This window comes from Pinus tabuliformis, chromosome Q (assembly GCF_031772625.1).
Source record: "Pinus tabuliformis cultivar Carrire ecotype Pingquan chromosome Q, CPIR1, whole genome shotgun sequence".
Taxonomy (NCBI): domain Eukaryota; kingdom Viridiplantae; phylum Streptophyta; class Pinopsida; order Pinales; family Pinaceae; genus Pinus; species Pinus tabuliformis.
The window spans coordinates 1,115,686,799-1,115,704,823 of record NC_142296.1 but is presented as its reverse complement, the minus strand read 5'-3'; the positions used below and the strand labels follow the sequence as shown (position 1 = coordinate 1,115,704,823).

The window sequence follows — 18,025 nt, the reverse complement described above, 5'->3', positions numbered from 1 at the left end:
AAACGAAAAGTGTGTATACTGGAACGATGTTTTTTTTTTTTAGGTGTCAATTTTGCGGCTGTTTTAAAAATGGCAGTGACTACGAAATTTTCTACATAATTTTCCTGCAAAATATAGCTTCAGAACGAAAGTGTTGATACTGGAATAATGAATTTTTTTTTTAGGTGTCAATTTTGCGGCTGTTTTAAAAATGGCAGTGACTACGAAATTTTCCTGCAAAATATAGCTTCAGAACGAAAGTGTTGATACTGGAATAATGATTTTTTTTTTAGGGTCAATTTTCATACTTTTTAAAAAATGCTAATAAAACCAATTTTTTATGTCTCAAACAAAGTTAAATTTTAAGGAAAAAACACATTAATGTTTATGGTAGAATATCATTTTGGGCCGCCCCCTCCCCCCGCAGCCCCCCGCCCGGGCCGCCCCACCCCCCTCCCCCTCTCTCCCCCCCCCGGAAACCCCCCACCCGGGCCGCCCCACCCCGCTCCCTCCCCCTCCCCGGCCCACCCCGCCCTCCCTCGCCACCCCCGGGATGCCCCGCCCCGCCCGACCCGGCGGCGAGTCGATTCCCGGAATCAAGATGCAAGTTTGTGTATCATGCAAGATGCAAGAGACATGCCCAAAGTATTTATCATATAACATGAACCAACGTCAAAACAATGGGTAGAGGAATCGGTCATTTGATAGAGAAATCTAGGTTGATAGGGATAGGTCATATGATAGAGAAGCCTACGTTGATAAATGTCGACCAAAAAGAAAGAAGAAGAAGAGGAGGATAGACACACTTAATTGGAACTTTACTTTGTTGATTGGATTTTTATAATTAAAGAAAGGTGAAAAGAAGTAAAAAATATCAATGACATGTTGGTAGTGTGTGATTGTGGTTGGCTATTGTTGGTAGTTTGTGATTGTGGTTGGCTATTGTATTCTTACCCATTGTTCTACATTGGATTGAGGGATTAGAGAGCAAAGGTTTGAAGTGAACTACAACTAGAATGTTTTTTATTGATAAAATATTTAAATGATTTGTTCATGAGTATGATGGAGATGTGTAATTTTTTTCTCTTGAGTTGACATGTGACATATATATATATATATATATATATATATATATATATATATATATATATATATGGAAGTGTAGTATTTTTTTATGGTTAAAATATTTTAATAATGTGTTAATAAGTATGATGAAAATGTGTAATTGCTTCACTATTAAACATGGAGTTGGCATGTATAGAAAAATCCATCCATAAATCTTATGGAGACTAAATCCTTTTATTAACTCAAGTCCAAAGATTTTATGAGAACGAAACCCTATAAATATTAAATATATTTTGTTTGCTTGTTTGTCAAATTGCTTGAGTTTGACTGATGGCTTGAAAAGCTGTGAACCAGGGACATCTAAGCTATCAAAATCACCTGAGCATTGAACTTAGCCTCCGCAAGAGTAGCACTTAACATGGATAGATTTTTATCCACAAAGTTTTGCACTAGCGACCTTCACATTACAGAGTGACTTAACAATACACCCCATCATCGTCTATTCTACACCCAATAAACTACAAATATTAAATATTATTAAAAAATAATATATTTCTTTAAATCACTTCAAATAAATTTAAGAAAAATAATTACTTAATCAAAAATTAATATATTTTTTGTAAACTTGAAAGAACTACATCATCATGTCCAAGAATTAAACTAGTGACTTTCCATCAAAAAATACCTTAACAAAACACTGATCACTATCTATCCAAAACCAATTGATATAAATTAATAAATTAAAACTATAAATACACAAATAATTCTAATATACTTAATTATTATTTAAACCAGCCCAACAATTATTCAATCTTATTTTCATAGTAAGAGCTGAGGCATCAACCAAAATTCCTATTTCAATTAAACCCATTGCCAAACTCTAAGACTGCACACTCACTTGAGCCGTCTTCATAGTTCTAGTTCCAATATGCCTAGTCATTATTAAAGCCATAAATTAAGCCAGCAATCATTCAATCCCTGCGTAGAGGATAATTTTCTTTTCATCATGAAGTAGTAGGTTCTCGTGCAACAGCTCACAGAATAATTGCAATTTTATCCACACCCATATGCCACGACTGCACTCGCTTCAAAATAAAATTTTTCAAAAACAACCAAATATTTTTGCACCTCAAACTAAATTCCAAATATAAAATTCTAAGCACAAGAAGTTGGAAAAAAAAATGCATTGTTTGGTACACATTTTTTCACAAGCTATAAGGCAGCAGTGTGTAAGATGCTGATCACGACGATGATGAGAAGTTGGTGCATTGGAGGATCTCCATCCGCCATTCAAAGGCTACAGTGCATCTTACATCACAAATCCAGAGTCACTTCTCTCTCCATAACTCCCTTTCTACGTTACTCCATGGCAAGTCGCAGCAGATCTTTCGATACAACCAAATGTTCTCTGACCAAATCGGAGTCGGATTCTGCGTCGTTATTATCACCCACAACAGTGCAATCCAATGTAAGTCGTATGGGTCTCTGTAAACAACTTTATTCCTCGAATTTTTTCATGGGTCACATAATAGGTCTCGTTTCCGGGTTCATCTTGTGATCGTTTGTTCAATCCCTTTCAAATTCACCATGGTACCAGCTCTGCTCCGTGGATGTGACAATTTAGGGATTCTAATTCCCTAAGAAGCTCAGCTCTGATGGGAACATGTAATGAATTGGGGATTTGAAATGAGTAGATATTGTCTTCTACTGGTTGTTTTGGCCCATAATTTCTAACGTACGCTATCAACGTTTTTCGCAGCCTCACTAACGCATCCTGCAGGTTCAATAGGTCGCATTACCTCTCTTCCCTTACGCCGATTTCGCTCCAACGCGGGTTCTCTTCATTGCACAAAGCATTATTGTAAATTTCTCGGATATATATCATGTTTAACATAATCGTTTAGGCGCAGCGCCACCCCTGGGCCGCCTCCTACCAATATTTTACAATGTGCTTGTTATTCAATTATATTTCCCTATCTAGACACTGCAGATGAACAAGAAATGGCAAGAAACAGTTACTGCTAAAAATGCAGCAGTCGATCTAAAGAAAAAAAGGTTTTTGTTGAAACCCAGCAGCTGTTACAATTCATGATGCCGACAAACAATGTTCAATTCAAAAATATATGACAGAGTTTTAAAAAAATTATCCAATAGCCGTAGGATTTAGAAAAAAGACAAACATCGTTAAACTAGATGCCAGAATATTCAAAAATAGAAGGCAGAATTTTGAAAAATGACAACAGATGGCAGAGTATTAAAAAAAGAAAGGGATATTGTCTCACTATTGGAAGAGGTATTCAAAATTGACAAATAGTGTTAGTTCAAAATAGATGGTGAAGTAATAAAAAAAAACAAGTAGTGGCTAAATCTTACTACAAGTAGAAGTCAGTTACTTTACTTGTAAATCAAAACGTGCACGATAATCAGAGGAATATGGAGATCGTCAGAGAAGAAGTTGCTGCCTTCACATGACAACTTTCAACCTTTATAAATCATGGTACTTAGCTTCCTCTTGATTTTTTCGTCCGTTGAAGACTTAATTTGGCTCACATAGGCCAACTGAGAGAAATTATACTTTTCGTCCATTGAACACTTTATTTGGCTCATATGGGCCAACTGAGAGAAATTATTTACTGAGAGAAATTATTCAAAGTATTTTCAATATAAATGTGTTCACCCATCTCAATTGGCTGCCCAAATTTCTCCAAAGCATAACTATTGTTCAGTGTACATTACAAAATTAGCAAAAAAAAATATCATTACGTGGCTAAATCAAATGGCTATATATATATTAAAACATAATATATTAAAACATAATATATTAAAAACAAACAATAGCATAACTATTGTTCAATGTACATTACAAAATTAGCAAAAAAAAATATCATTACGTGGCTAAATCAAATGGCTATATATATTAAAACATAATATATTAAAAACAAACCATATAAATATTCATAAATATTATAGAGGAAAAAAAATACATAGGCATTTATATTAAAACATAATGTATTAAAATAATAAGAAATATAAATATACATGATATCAAAACAAACAATATAAATCTACATAGATATTATATTAAAACTTAATATATGAAAACAAGTAATATAAATATACATAAATATTTATATAAGAATAAACCATTATTTCAATTCATATCCAAAAACTTGATTAGGTTAAGCATATTTAATAATTCATGATAAAAATAAAAACAAAAATAAAAGAGAAAAATGATATCATAATAAATTCTAATAAAATTAATTCAATCCTAAACTAATGAATTGAACTTGATTAGGTTAAGCATATTTAATAATTCATGATAAAAATAAAAACAAAAATAAAAGAGAAAAATGATATCATAATAAATTCTAATAAAATTAATTCAATCCTAAACTAATGAATTGACCTTTTCCAGATCTGGTCGACCCTTCAATTTCCCTTCTCCCCATCTATTTATTCATTCTCTCCCATCTCTGACTTCTTCGCTTATTCTCATCCTGATGATGAACCACAGAGGTTGGTTCGAAACGTCGATGCACAAAAACAACAAATGCGATGAATCCGGAAGATACAACCACTCAGATTGCAAATCGCAGAAGTCTCAAATCCATGATATTTGACTTAATGACTCTTAGTCTATAAAACACTTTTAACTCGTGAACAAAATGCAATATAGTAATTCAATATGATCAGATATATGATTCCTGGAATCGACCCACCGTCGGGTCGGGCGGGGCGGCCCAGGGGGGGGGGGAGGGAGGGGGAAGGGGGCGGCGCGGCCTAGGCGGGGGAGGCCGGAGGGGGAGGGGGGCGGAGCGGCCCGGGGGGGGGAGGGCAATTTTGATTATACAAATATAAAATTTATGGTATATATTAATATGTTTTTTTATTTACTAATTTATGTGTTTTTTTTTAGGAAAATGGAAACATCTCCAAGGTGTACTAATTTACTTCATTATTTTTTTTTGCTTGATAATTAGGTATAACACTAGCATGCTGCCTTCAAAAAGGAAGAAATTGCATTGCAATTGAGAAAGATCCATTACAATGCAATTTCATTCAGCAAAGAATTAATGCTCTTCAATTTCTTCTAGATGCAATGCAAGAAATTGGGTTGAAGAAAGGGGATTTTAGTGAATCACGTGTGGCAAAAAAGGCAAAGGAACTCCAACCACCATTACATGGAATGTATGGAAAGACATATATTGGGAGATTTGCAGACATCAAAGACCCATTAGAAGAGAAAAATGAGCAAAATGAGCAAAATGAAATAGAAAATATTGTGGAAGAGGACAATGATGAAACTCTAGAGGACGAAGAGTTTGGATTACGTGACATTGTTGATTAAATTTAAGTTATGCTTGTAAATCAAGCTTTGCAATGTTTTGACTTTGACATTTTATGAGAAGAATAAACACTCAATTAGGGTTGTTATACGTTCAATATTGATAATATGTGATTTTTGCATTGATTTTTAAGTTAATCATTATTTTTTGAAAAAAAAAGTAGTTATTATTATCTTTTTGACATGAAATTCATAAAAAAAACTATTATTTGACCATTTTTAGTTAATATTTTTGTATAAAAATTGTGATTTTGACATGTTAATTCTAGCAAAAAATTATCAAAACGTTTAGTTTTTTTGTTATATTTATGTTAAAAATGGTTATTTTTTATGTCCATTGTTAAAAATTTTTGTTTTTTAGAAACAATTATTTCATGTGGATTGAAAAATTAATTAAGGATGTCTAAATATGTAGATTATCTAAAATTCAAACTATCGACTTTCTAATTTAAAAACGCAAAACAATAAAAACCCCACTAAAAAAAAAAAAAAAATTAAGATAAAGAACAAGAAAATATGAATACAATGACGACTTCAAAAACTATCAAATTTAGAAAATAATTTTTTACATTTCAGACATTAGGTCTTTTAAAAAAACGGTCTTTCAAAAAATAGGTCTTTTAAAAAAAGGGTGTGATGCAGAATACTCACTTTTTAAAATCAGGATGAAAATCACTACCATTCACTACCATTCTAAAACTTAATGCACATGAAAAAAATTAAAGTTCCAAAAACCATGTTCTAAAAAAAACATGTGTATTCTGCATCAACACTTTTGAAAATCGGGTCATTTTTTTGCCACCTCTACAAAACGGGTAACAGTATCAGTTCCGTTTCAAAGTTTACATTGTTATAGGAAAACTATCTTGGACACAGAATCTGTTAGTTGAGAGAATATCTCAACCACACACCAAACTAGGGAAACCACTCGTATAGAATAGGAACAAACTCTTTACATAAAATGTCACAACTAAGTCAAGTAGGAATTAATATTCCAACAATACACTAGATGAAGACCACCCCATTTAATGATTACTATGTCCTTGAATGTGTGGGGTTTCGAATCGGCCTCCAAACATAGATCCCTCCGACATTGGATTGAGATTCACCACCGAGATATAGTTCTTCTTTAGGGAAATATGATTACTAGGGAATTAGCATGGGATGCTTTATTGAAATATGTCCCCAATGGTTGTTTGTGCCACCAATGCCTCCAGACTGTCAAGAGGTGTGGCTACAATGTGGAACCCGAAATTTTCTTAATGTAAAAGCTTTTCATTTTGATGCAAGGAACATACTGATTGGTTATCAGAGAGGTGTTATGAGGGTTATACACATTATAAATATATATATGCTCCATATTCGGACACGAAGCGAATCTCGGTATGTGAGGCTTAGATCTTAACACTCTGATCGTAGTTGGGGATTTTAGTTTCACTTTGGAAAACGAAGAGACTTGGGGGCACTAGCAATAAGGAGTATCACTTGGGGACTTTTCTTAATGATCTTTTCTCCCAAAAGGTGTTATTGTATATTCATCTTGCTTCTCTAGGGCCTACATGGAGTAATGGAAGATCTGGAAGCACGAGATCTCCAAAAGGTTGGATATATTTTTTTTGCGCAATTGGGATTGATAGGTTGCCTGGAGTATCTGAAAACATGGACACTTCTCTATATGATATGATTTCATTTTCTTATTTTTTTGGAATGGAAGGGAGATATTAAAGGGAGATCCTTTCTTTCAAATTCAACCATAACTGGTTAAAGGAAATGATTTTCATTGATCTTATTTGTAACACTTGGCTCTCGTTGAATCTAGGGACCAAGGTTTCAACTATGGTATCTATTCGTCATAAGCTCAAGACATTAAAGAGGGTAGTGAGGCCTTGGGAAAGGGTTAATAAAAAGAAAATGATTCAAGAATTATTAGATATGGACTTGGAAATGAAGCGTTTATTTGATCCGAAAAATTTGGATCTCTTATCAACATCTACAAAGGATAAGCTTATAGCATTGGAAGGGAGAAATAATAAGATTCTATTGGACTAAGAAGAAGATTAGCACGTAAAAAGAAAGGCATCTTGGGTCACAGAGGGCGACAAAAATACTTGCTTCTTCCATAATTAGTCATCCTATAGGAGGAAAAAGAACATTATTTGGATCATCAGAGATGATGATGAAAATTCCTTATCCACTCAAGAGGATATTGAAAGGGAGGTGCTCTGGTATTTCAGTCAACTATACAGAGCTAGATGGGGAGGTTACTGACAATTAGATATCTATTGTAAATATCTTCCTACAGATGATTGATGAGGAGGCGAGAGAGCTTGCGGAGGTATTAGTAACCAAAGAAGAGGTATTGGGGGTTATGAAAATTATGGCAAAAGAAAAGAGCCCAGGACCAAACGATTGGCTCGTGGAGCTCTTCTTACACTTTTAGAACATCATGATTGAGGATTTATACACAATTGTCAAGGAATCTAGGTGTTTTTTCACAGTATCAAGATCGATAAACTCTACTTTCATTTCTCTCATTTATGAGGTTGCAAATCCTTTGTCCTTCATTGACTATCGACCTATATCTGGTATATAAAGTGATTTTAGAATTAATAGCTAACCATAAAAAACTTGTGTTATCGAAGCATACAACTTCTGAACAATTTGGCTTCTTGGAATAAAGATAGATCCATGGCATTGTCACTATTGCTCAAGAATGTGCACATTCTATCAAATGTAGCTAGTTTGGAGACTGTCTACTGAAGATAGATCTTATCAAATCCTATGACTGTGTGGATTGGGAGATCCTTAGGCCGATTCTACTCAAAATTGGGTTTGGATCTCAGATGGTAAATTGGATCATGGCATATGTCTCATCAGGACACTTGGCGATAATCATAAATGGGCTCTCGAAAAAATTCTTCTGGGTGAAAAGAGGTTTAAGACAAGGATGTGCTCTGTCTCCTCTATGGTTTCTGATTGTGATTGATAATTTTAGTAGGAGGATTTGGGAGGCAAGGTCCAGGGGGATTATTTTTCGCTGCGAGTTATCGAAATATATTACATTGTCTCATTTAATGTTTGTTGATGATGCTCTTTTGATGGGGCAAGGGGCCATTTTGGAATGGAAGGCATTTTATCAAATCTTATCTGATTTTGGGAAGCTTCGGGTCTCATATTGAGTAAATGAAAATCTGCTCTGTATTCATTAGACAAGGAATTGGCCTAGATTAAGGAGATTGAAAACCTCTTTGGGATTAAGTCTTACTCACTGGATTGAGGCTTTAGATACCTTGGCTTCTTCACAAAGTCAAACTATTATGAGAACAAAGATTGGGATTCGTTGGTGCAAAAATTCGAGAAGCGGCTAGGATTGTGGATAATCAGATGTTTGCCATTGGGGGGCCATGTAGTAATGATTAAGGCAATGCTACAGAACCTAGGTATTTAGTGGATGCACATTGTCAATCTTCCAAAAGCTATCCTTTGGAGAGTAAAGTCTATCATAGCCAATTTTCTATGTGCTAGTGTAGAGGATAAGAGGAAAATATACCTTGTGAAATTAGAAACTCTGTCCAGACAAGTGTCATTAGGTATTTGAGGCATCATTGATCTGGAAGGATTCAACTGCGCACTACTGATAAAGAAATTGTGGAGGGCCATAAGTGGTGACACCATTTGGCACTAATTAATCATGGATAAATACTTGAAGAACCAGCCTTTGGTGTCTTCGATAAGGGCAGGTGCTTCAAAGAAAAAGGAGGCGTCAATGTCCTAAAGGAGCTTAATGAAAACAAATCCATGGTTTCTAGGTAACTTAAGACGGGTAATTGGAAATGGAGCGAGGGAAAAGATCAGTTTGGAAGCCAACAAAGTTATGCCGATAAATCATACATTGTCACTTTCCCTTTTGACCCATTTACACTGCAAAGGTTATTTCAGAATAAAGGATATTTACATGGATAGAGGTCGTGATGTATAGCTCAATTCTTGGAGAGAGGTAGGAGTCATAGGTCTCTCTAATGATTTAGCTGACGAGTGGAACACATACATTCTCATCCTTAAGATGAAAGGTATTACTTTAGCTGAGGAGGAAGATTGGTTATCATGGAATGACAATATGGTCAAAGGACAACTTATAGTCAAAGAAATGTACTCATTCTTATCTAAGGAGCAGTCATTGGATTCTCAGATTGGTTGGTTTCAAGTACCATGGAAGTAGGACATCCCACTAAAGTTGAAATGTTTTTGTTGGTTGGTGGTCCATGATAAAATCCTCACACGGACAAATCTGCTAAAGAGAGGATTTATGGGGCTCAAAAGATGTGCTCTATGTCAATTATATTGGCAAGACATAAACCACCTATTTCTTAAGTGCTCTTTTGTGGTTGTTGTCTAGAAGGAGGTCCTAGGTATTCTCCATATATATGCAACGTGGGATCAACCCTCGATGGGTGCTTTCCTATCAAAGTGGTTCGTGGAGAACAAGGAATATAGATCTCTTCCCTTTTATATAATATGGGGCATGTGGAGAGCAAGAAATGCTAGGATGTTTAACCAAAAGGAGCAAGACGTGAGGGTCTCTAGCGTTAAGATATCTACGTTCTTTTTAGAGAAGGGCCATGTGATAAATAAGGAACCAAAAAGATGCATTATTATGAAGGATATCTGTAACATGTTCTCTGTCGGCTTATTTGACGGGGCATCATCTTCAAGGAGATGTGGAAGCGGGATGATGATTGTTATGAGGTTTGGTATTTTCAATATGTTTAAATGGTGCAAGGGCAACGACTCTAATACGAGAGCAAAGTTACTAGCATTTTGGGATATCCTCTATTTGTCGGAGTGGCTGGACATTGTTGAGAATGATGTGTTTGGAGATTCCATGGTGATTTTCAAGTGGGCAAATCAACGACCCACCTTATAGGTTCCATCCCTTTCACACTGGTTGAATAGGATCAGGTCCCTGATTTTGCCTTTTTTTAGGATCTCGGTCTCCCACATATTCCTGGAACAAAAGGTTGAGGCCGATAAATTGTCAAAAGGGTGCACCGAGATCCTGTGCAAGATATGTTACCAGGTCTTGTCCAATGACACTTTTCATAGGTCTAGACAAATAGAGATTTGAAAAGTCACTTAATATTAAACATATTAAACATATTAATATTTGTGGTTGATGAGATTTGTTATAATGGATTTTGTAATTTGTTTTAATGCTTGGATTGTAGACTCCACAGTAGATTATGAGGGGTTCTATGGACAAAAATTAGGTTTTTGGAAAAAATTAAGATGAAGATTAAGAAGAGCAAATTTGACTTAATATTTCTCATTTGATATTTTTTTGCTTTTGTTTTTGTTTTCCTTGATCAAACCCTTCCCTTCCTCTATTCCTTTCCTCTCTATCTTTCATTTATACTATTCCTTAGATATCTTATAAAAGTGAAAGTCTATCCTCTTACAAATCACCAACCAATCAAGTGGAGTAGTTAAATCATTCCAAATAAAATAATTTTCATTAAATAAAAATAATAAATCAAACTGCATTCGCCATTTGTCAACTAAATTTTAATAAATTTTCAGCCTTAATAAAAAAGACAACCAAAATATTCGAAGTTATTATTAATAAATTTTCAGCCTTAATAAAAAAGACAACCAAAATATTCGAAGTTATTATGAGGGGCACATATCATTTTACGCCCTTAGCTTTAGTTTTCGCTGCACTTTCTGCACAGTAATTTTCATAATTTTGCCTTCACGTTTGATTTATATTTGTTTTGAGTTTGGAGAGTGATTATCATAATTTTAATTTCGCTTTCGCATTTAGATTAGTTTCGGCTTCGAGTTGTACACAAAAATTTGGATTAATTTTGCTGGTGATATTCGATATTTCTGGAGAACTTTTGTGAGAAATTCCCTCCCATATGAATGGTCGATTTTGCAGGTGATATTCGATATTTTTGGAGAACTTTTGTGAGAAATTCCCTCCAATATGAATGGTCGAGTAAATTTTTGGTAGTACTTTTTTAATATAGTTTTGCTAGGATATGGGGGAACGGCCTTCTGTCTCCAATCTATTTTTGGTCACCATTTCAGGTATTCTGCACACTTCCGCGTAGCATCGTAGGTCATATGCTCTCATTGGTATGATGCTGTAACAGCAAACAATCTTTCTGTCATGGGGGAACGACCTTCTGTTTTATGTCTCCACGGAGACAACTTATGTATTTCGACAAATTATATCACCTTAATATAATTATATCATGCTTTTTTCTGTTGAAAAAAAATAGTTTTGCTAGGATTTGGACCATGAGAAATGTAAAGTAAATTTTCCCACTTGACCACAACTAATAGAAACAGTTTGTTAATCTAGTACTAATAATATCTTGATTTTAAATAGAGCAAATACCTTCAACAATTTCTGAAATATGCCAGAATGCAACATAACATAACTTCAACAATTTCTGAAATATGCTAGAATGGAACATAACATATCGTTAGAGTCCTGGCATATTTATTTATGTTACATGTGGGGTTTAAGCTCTTATCTTGAAACTGCATCAAAGATTCGGACTCTAAGCAGTTTCAGTTTCAATTTATTTAACAGTGCCAGCTATAAGCCCAAGACCCAGATCCCACCCTTAGGTGCTGGCACATACTCCTTGCTCTGCCTCATGCCTTCAGAAATGCCTTGCAAATTTTCTGCCACAAGCTTGAGTCAGGTTGGCTTTTTCGGAAAGAAGCCTTGGCCTCATCGCTCATCTTTTTCTGAAAAAATGAGAACTGTTCAGTTATGTTCATCTAGACCCAGTGACAAGACTAACATAAAGGTTTTTGTTGCAGATTTCTCTTCTGTGCTAATATAAATCTTACAATTAATCAGGAAAAACAGGAGTAATCAGAGGTAACAAAAGTATCAACAACTGCTCAGCTTAATATTACTTACAGGAATAAGATTTTTATCCAACAGGCCATCTATGAGGCTGAACAAGATGTCACTGGTATATTCCGGATGGCCTTGGATGCCCAGTATATTATTACCCAGACAAAACATTTCAACCTCTGTTTTCCCTGAATAAGCCAGTATCTCTGCGCCTAAAGGAACTGCATACACCTGTTCAAACAGTGTTGTTTAGCCAGAATTCAATAGTAGTTCAATCAACCTCTTGACATTTATAATTGTCAAGATGACATTTTGCTTTGGAGAACCGATAAAGACTTGATCATACATATTGCAAATGCCAAAAAATTCTCTATACCTTGTCTTGATGGCATTCAATGATACTAATCACAGAAGGGACCTTTAAACCAGAATACTTTGTGGACAAGTTATCAGAGACTGTAATTTTCCTCGAGCCAATATCCCATCCAGCTGAATTTCTTGCAATGTTTCCTCCCAGAGCTCGACACAAAATCTACATGAGAGAGCGCAAGAAACCTGTGAATAATTAAATATAGGGTTGAAGCCACTATAAATAAATATAACATTGTCACTCAAGTTAGTGTAAATAAATATAACATTGTCACTCAAGTTAGTGTAGGTCATGTGGTGGGATACTATGTTTTCTTTGAATTTCATGTTATGATACGTTTGTCTGTAATGTAAAAAATAAAATAAAATTTGATTAGAATATTTTTTAATCTAATCAGAAATTAGAAATTAGATTGGTACAATGAACCATTTAAAAACATATAATCTTATCCAACATAAAGAAAGAAAAAAAAAATTGAATTAAAAAAATAAAGAAGGGAAAAATGGATTAGAATACCTGGTGACCGAAGCAAATACCAAGTATTTTAATGCCCATTGTATTCAATGTCTGCACCAGATGACAGAGCTTTGAGATCCATGCATCGTTTCCGAAGGCATCATAACGACTTCCAGTGATCACAAATCCATCATATCTGTAGAGATCCTCCATATCAGGAAACTGGCCATCTACAACTCTAAAAAAATCCCACGTTTCCCCTGCCTCGCCCAAGAAGCTTCTATAGAGACCACCATAACCTCCATATTTTTTCTTCACATAGTGCTGATCTGGAGCACACAACAGAATGCCGAATCTCTTACCCATCCTCATTTTGAGATCTACATATTGCCATACTTTTTCTGGATCCGGAGACGCCGAGATGAGTAGCATTGTAAGAATAGGGAGGGGAGTCTATCTGACAAGATCGGGAAAGACCTGTGAGAAGAAAGGCAGAAAGGGAGAGAATTTATGGAGAGACCTGTGAGAAGAAAGGCAGAAAGGGAGAGAATTTATGGACACAGTGATTGATCGTTTTACCAAAATTCGCAAATATTCCAAAATCTAAATTCCAATTACACTCAGCTATAATATAGTCAGCATTGGATGTTTTTTAAATTCTGATCACGTATGCATTGTGACGCAGAGGTATTAAGTGTAAAATGGTTCGTATGGAATGGAATGAATTACGAAGAATCGATGCTATTATTCAATAATTATTAGTTATTGGAATAGTTTTTAAGTGTGATATTTTACAAGTTTTAGGGATTTCTGTCTGGAATCTGGCCCAAAAAAGGTTTGTGGTTAAATTTTGATTAGTGTTGATTAAACTGATTTTTTTAATTGTATATATGGATTAAGCATTTTCAGAAATCTCTGACGCACTTCCATTGTGAAAAGTTCACATGTCAAATTTGTAATTTTAATGGCACATGACGTGCATGTTAGGACTGCTGGGGCCTTTGGCTTTCGCACCCCCCAGCCCTGATCGATATTCTGCTGGCTTCGGCCATTAATCTGCTGGTATTCTGTTGGCTTCGGTCGTATTGTAAAAATATCTGTAGGCTTCGGCCATATGTGGATTTTCTCTCTGAAAAAAAAAAAATTGTAATTTTAATGAATCCACCATAAATTATTAGATTCGAAAATAAACAGATAAATTTTAAAAAAATCCCAATTAAAAATCACAACCAACGGGACTACCTGTAAATCAATTCCAAATACCAAAACTTTAGACACCAACTCGTTGCTATAATAATAATTCAAAATTAAAATTAATGTTGAAAGACAAGCTTGATGAATGAATAAGCATTATTGAAATCATTTCAAGAAATATGAATAGGCAATATGTACAGTTTACGCAGTTTGTGGGAGTGTGAAATGATCTGTGCAAAATGGAATACAACGAATCTGTCTGGCCGTAAAAAAAATTACACGGAATATTTGAAAATCTAAAATATTTATAAAGAATAAATTTCGGTGAATAGATGCTATTGAAATAATTGTGACGAATAGATGCTATTGGAATAATTACATGAACCGTTTTTGTTGTTCTCATAAAAAGATAGACTATACACGATTCGTACTTGCTTATAATGAGAACAATGTGTCGGAGTCCAGGACTGGTAACAAACAAACTCAAATACCTAGCTCAAATGAATTCACTCAGTGTGCAAGCCTGGTACTCAATTGACAAATGGAGAACATTTGAACAGTACTTGCAAAGACTTACACCTCATATCCATCAAACTTCTATTAGTCCACTCTAATAACAACCATCACCTTGATAATAACTCAAGAAATAAAGGTTAATCCTTACACCTCATATCCATCAAACTTCTATTAGTCCACTCTAATAACAACCATCACCTTGACAATAACTCAAGAAATAAAGGTTGATGGATTAGACCATTCAAAAGGATACCAATAGGAAATGGCAGCGTTGTACCAAAAAAGGAAGTGCTCCTCAATTAGTTGAATCTTTGGCCACAAACTATTCCCAAAGATCTTGTCAATCAACCCACACAAATACAACTTAACATCAACGAGCATCAAATGAAGCTCAACAAGTAACACTATTAAGAGAAGATCTTATTAACATTGACAAAAATTAGTGAAACAACTAGTAACACCATTAAGAGAAGAACTTATCAACATTGACAAAAGCTCATCAAACAAAAAAAACCATTAGGCACTACATTCTCGGACTTCATGATTTTTTTATAAGGTTTTTTTCAACCAAGTTCTTTTTTATTTTGTATTGGTAAGTCCAAATCTTCTTCTTCTTCCGGAAAAAGAAGGATTTAAGATGAGGAAGATGTTGGAAGGGATGTCTCACTACTACACCTATGTGTATAAGAATTTTTGCAACGAAGGATTTAAGATGAGGAAGATGTGGGAAGGGATGTCTCATTACTACATTTATGCGTGTGCTTGTGTAAAGTATATTGTTATATTTTTTTGTGTAATGGACTACTAGTAGCACTAATAGACAAATTTTTAGATTACAACAAAAAAAAACAAATAGGGGGAGAGTGAGAGAAAGGGGGACAAAAGGAGGGAGGAAGATAGGAAAGAGAGAGATATTGAACAAGAGGTGGAGAGAAAGGGGGAAGAGAATGAGAGAGGAGGGCTAGTGAGAGAGAGAAAGACGTAAAGCGAGAAGGGGGATATTCATAGAGAAAGAAGGGGAAAGAGGGGGAGGGGTAGAGACAATGACAAAGGAGGGAGACAAAGACGGGGAGAGATTGAGAAAATGAGTGTGCACATGACCATGAGAGAGACAAAGAGGGGGGAGGATTGGGGATAGAAATGGGGGTGGGACAATAGAGTGTTAGATTTAGATAGAGAGGGGGGAAGAAATTGGGATGTAAAGAGAGAGAGAATTGTCGGGAAGAGAGAGAAGGAGAAAATGGGAGGGTGAGGGTGATAGTGGGATCGGTAGTGTATAGTGAGAGTGAAAGGAAAATAAAGTAAGAGGGAGGGTGGTAGGGAGAGAGTGAGATAGAGGGGGAAAGAGAGAAAGAGGAGGGTGCGGGAAGAGAGAGAGAGAGAGATGGGGGGGGGGAGAGAAGGGGGAGTGATAGGGACAAAGGGAGAGATGGATAAAGGGAGGGTAGGAGGAAGCTAGGGACTGAGAGAGGAAGGGAGAAGGAGAGAGAGTGGGGGCAAGAGAAGAGGGAGAGAGACAATGAGGGATATGGGGAGAGAGGTGAGGGGGAGAGAGAGAAAGCAGTAAAGAGGGGAGAGATATACATATAGAAAAATAGTAGGAGAGAGAGAGGGAAGCACGGAAAGGGGCAAAGGGGGAGAGAGGGTATTCAAATGTTTAAAGCTTAAATATGATTTGGAATGCATGTGCACTCTTAATAATATTCACGCATTCCATGAAAGGTTGCATATTCTTAATAATGTGCACACACTCTTGGAATGCATGTGTTTTCTTAAAACACATGTGCATTTTTTCCCATTCACATTTGAAGGAGTGATGATTCTAGCATACGTTTTTTTTTTAAGTTAGTTGCTTCACATATATGTATGGGAAGACAAACCCAATGGTTTGGGCTACAGATACATTGAAACTTCCATTTTTATTGAATACCTCTCAATATCTTTATTTTGATGTAATTTTTTTTATAGATTAAACAAACTCATTGTTAATGAAACTATAAATGCATATAGAGTTGACTATACATATTTTTAAATATATAGTTAAAAAAAATGTTTCAATCTTTTATATATTTTTGTCTTAGACATATATCAAAATATTATTATATGCACCTCTTTTATTTCCACTATACTTTTTTAAACTTAACTATTCTTAAAATAGTTAAAATGAGCTATATGGTGCACTACTACAACCTAAAATATACAATTGAAAAAAGTAAAAGAAAAATTTGGTAATGTTGAGACCCTTTTATGTAAAATAATATATTCATAAATCTTATTCATTTTCCTACATTTTCTTATTTCAATGTGGAAATACTTTGAATAATCCCTCTAAATTAACAAATTGTTATTTTTTCAATTTTCATTGCCACTAACATGCAATGAGAGACCATCATTAGTTTTAGTTTTCACCCTTCTAGAAGTAGAAGGGCGGAGCACTCCGAGAATTCAACTACTAATATTATATCTAGCCTTAGCCTCATCCTCCATGCCAACACAGAGGACTTATTATGCCAAGATACATGTTTATTTTGGAATAGGATTTCCTCAATTTTAATTTAATTATCAATTTATGAGATGAATGGTAAGAATTTAACCTCCATATAATATTCTTAATAGTTTACACAAATCAAAGAATAAATTGATTTCCAAACTAGTTATGTCTTATTTTCATTTTAATTAAATTCATTAATTTAAAAAATGTCATATGAACAATGTCATATGAAATGAGTTATGGTTTTTTGGGCATGTGGTATTGATAAGTCATGTTATTGGCCCATGGTATTGTAATAGATCCTATTTACAAATTAGGGATCTCCATGATAAAATAGGGTAAATCTCCATGGTTAAGAATCTTGTTACATTTTTTCAAATGTATATATGTTTAACTTATATATTAATCGTGTTTATTAATAGTAATATTATTATTTTCAATAAAGTTATAGTTTAGTTAATTCTTATGATTTTTTTAATGTTAGCAACTTGAAATTTATAATGAAGTGTTTTGATCTTTACTATGAATTAATTTTTATAGACATTTACCAACCGTTTAATTTATATGGCTACCTTATTTTTATCTATTTTCATATTTCTCCAACTAAATGGGATCTAAAAGTAAATGATAAAAATCCCATAAAATTTCTCATTAATAATACTACTCTAAGTTAACAAATTGTTTTGTTTCTATGTTTATATTGCCACTAACATCTTAGCAGACTTTGTC

General features: G+C 34.6%; 1 protein-coding gene across 1 annotated transcript; it reads right to left on the bottom strand.

The window, feature by feature from the left end:
- Nucleotides 1–11,981: 11,981 nt before the first annotated feature.
- LOC149223420 (gamma-glutamyl peptidase 5-like) lies at nucleotides 11,982–13,480 on the bottom strand. The gene is made up of 4 exons (XM_089383287.1): nucleotides 13,156–13,480; nucleotides 12,646–12,801; nucleotides 12,333–12,500; nucleotides 11,982–12,154 (listed from the first exon to the last, which is right to left on the bottom strand). Exons 1-4 carry the CDS (start codon nucleotides 13,465–13,467, stop codon nucleotides 12,059–12,061), a joined length of 732 nt encoding a protein of 243 aa, XP_089239413.1. The 5' UTR covers nucleotides 13,468–13,480; the 3' UTR covers nucleotides 11,982–12,058.
- Between the last annotated feature and the right edge of the window lie 4,545 nt (nucleotides 13,481–18,025).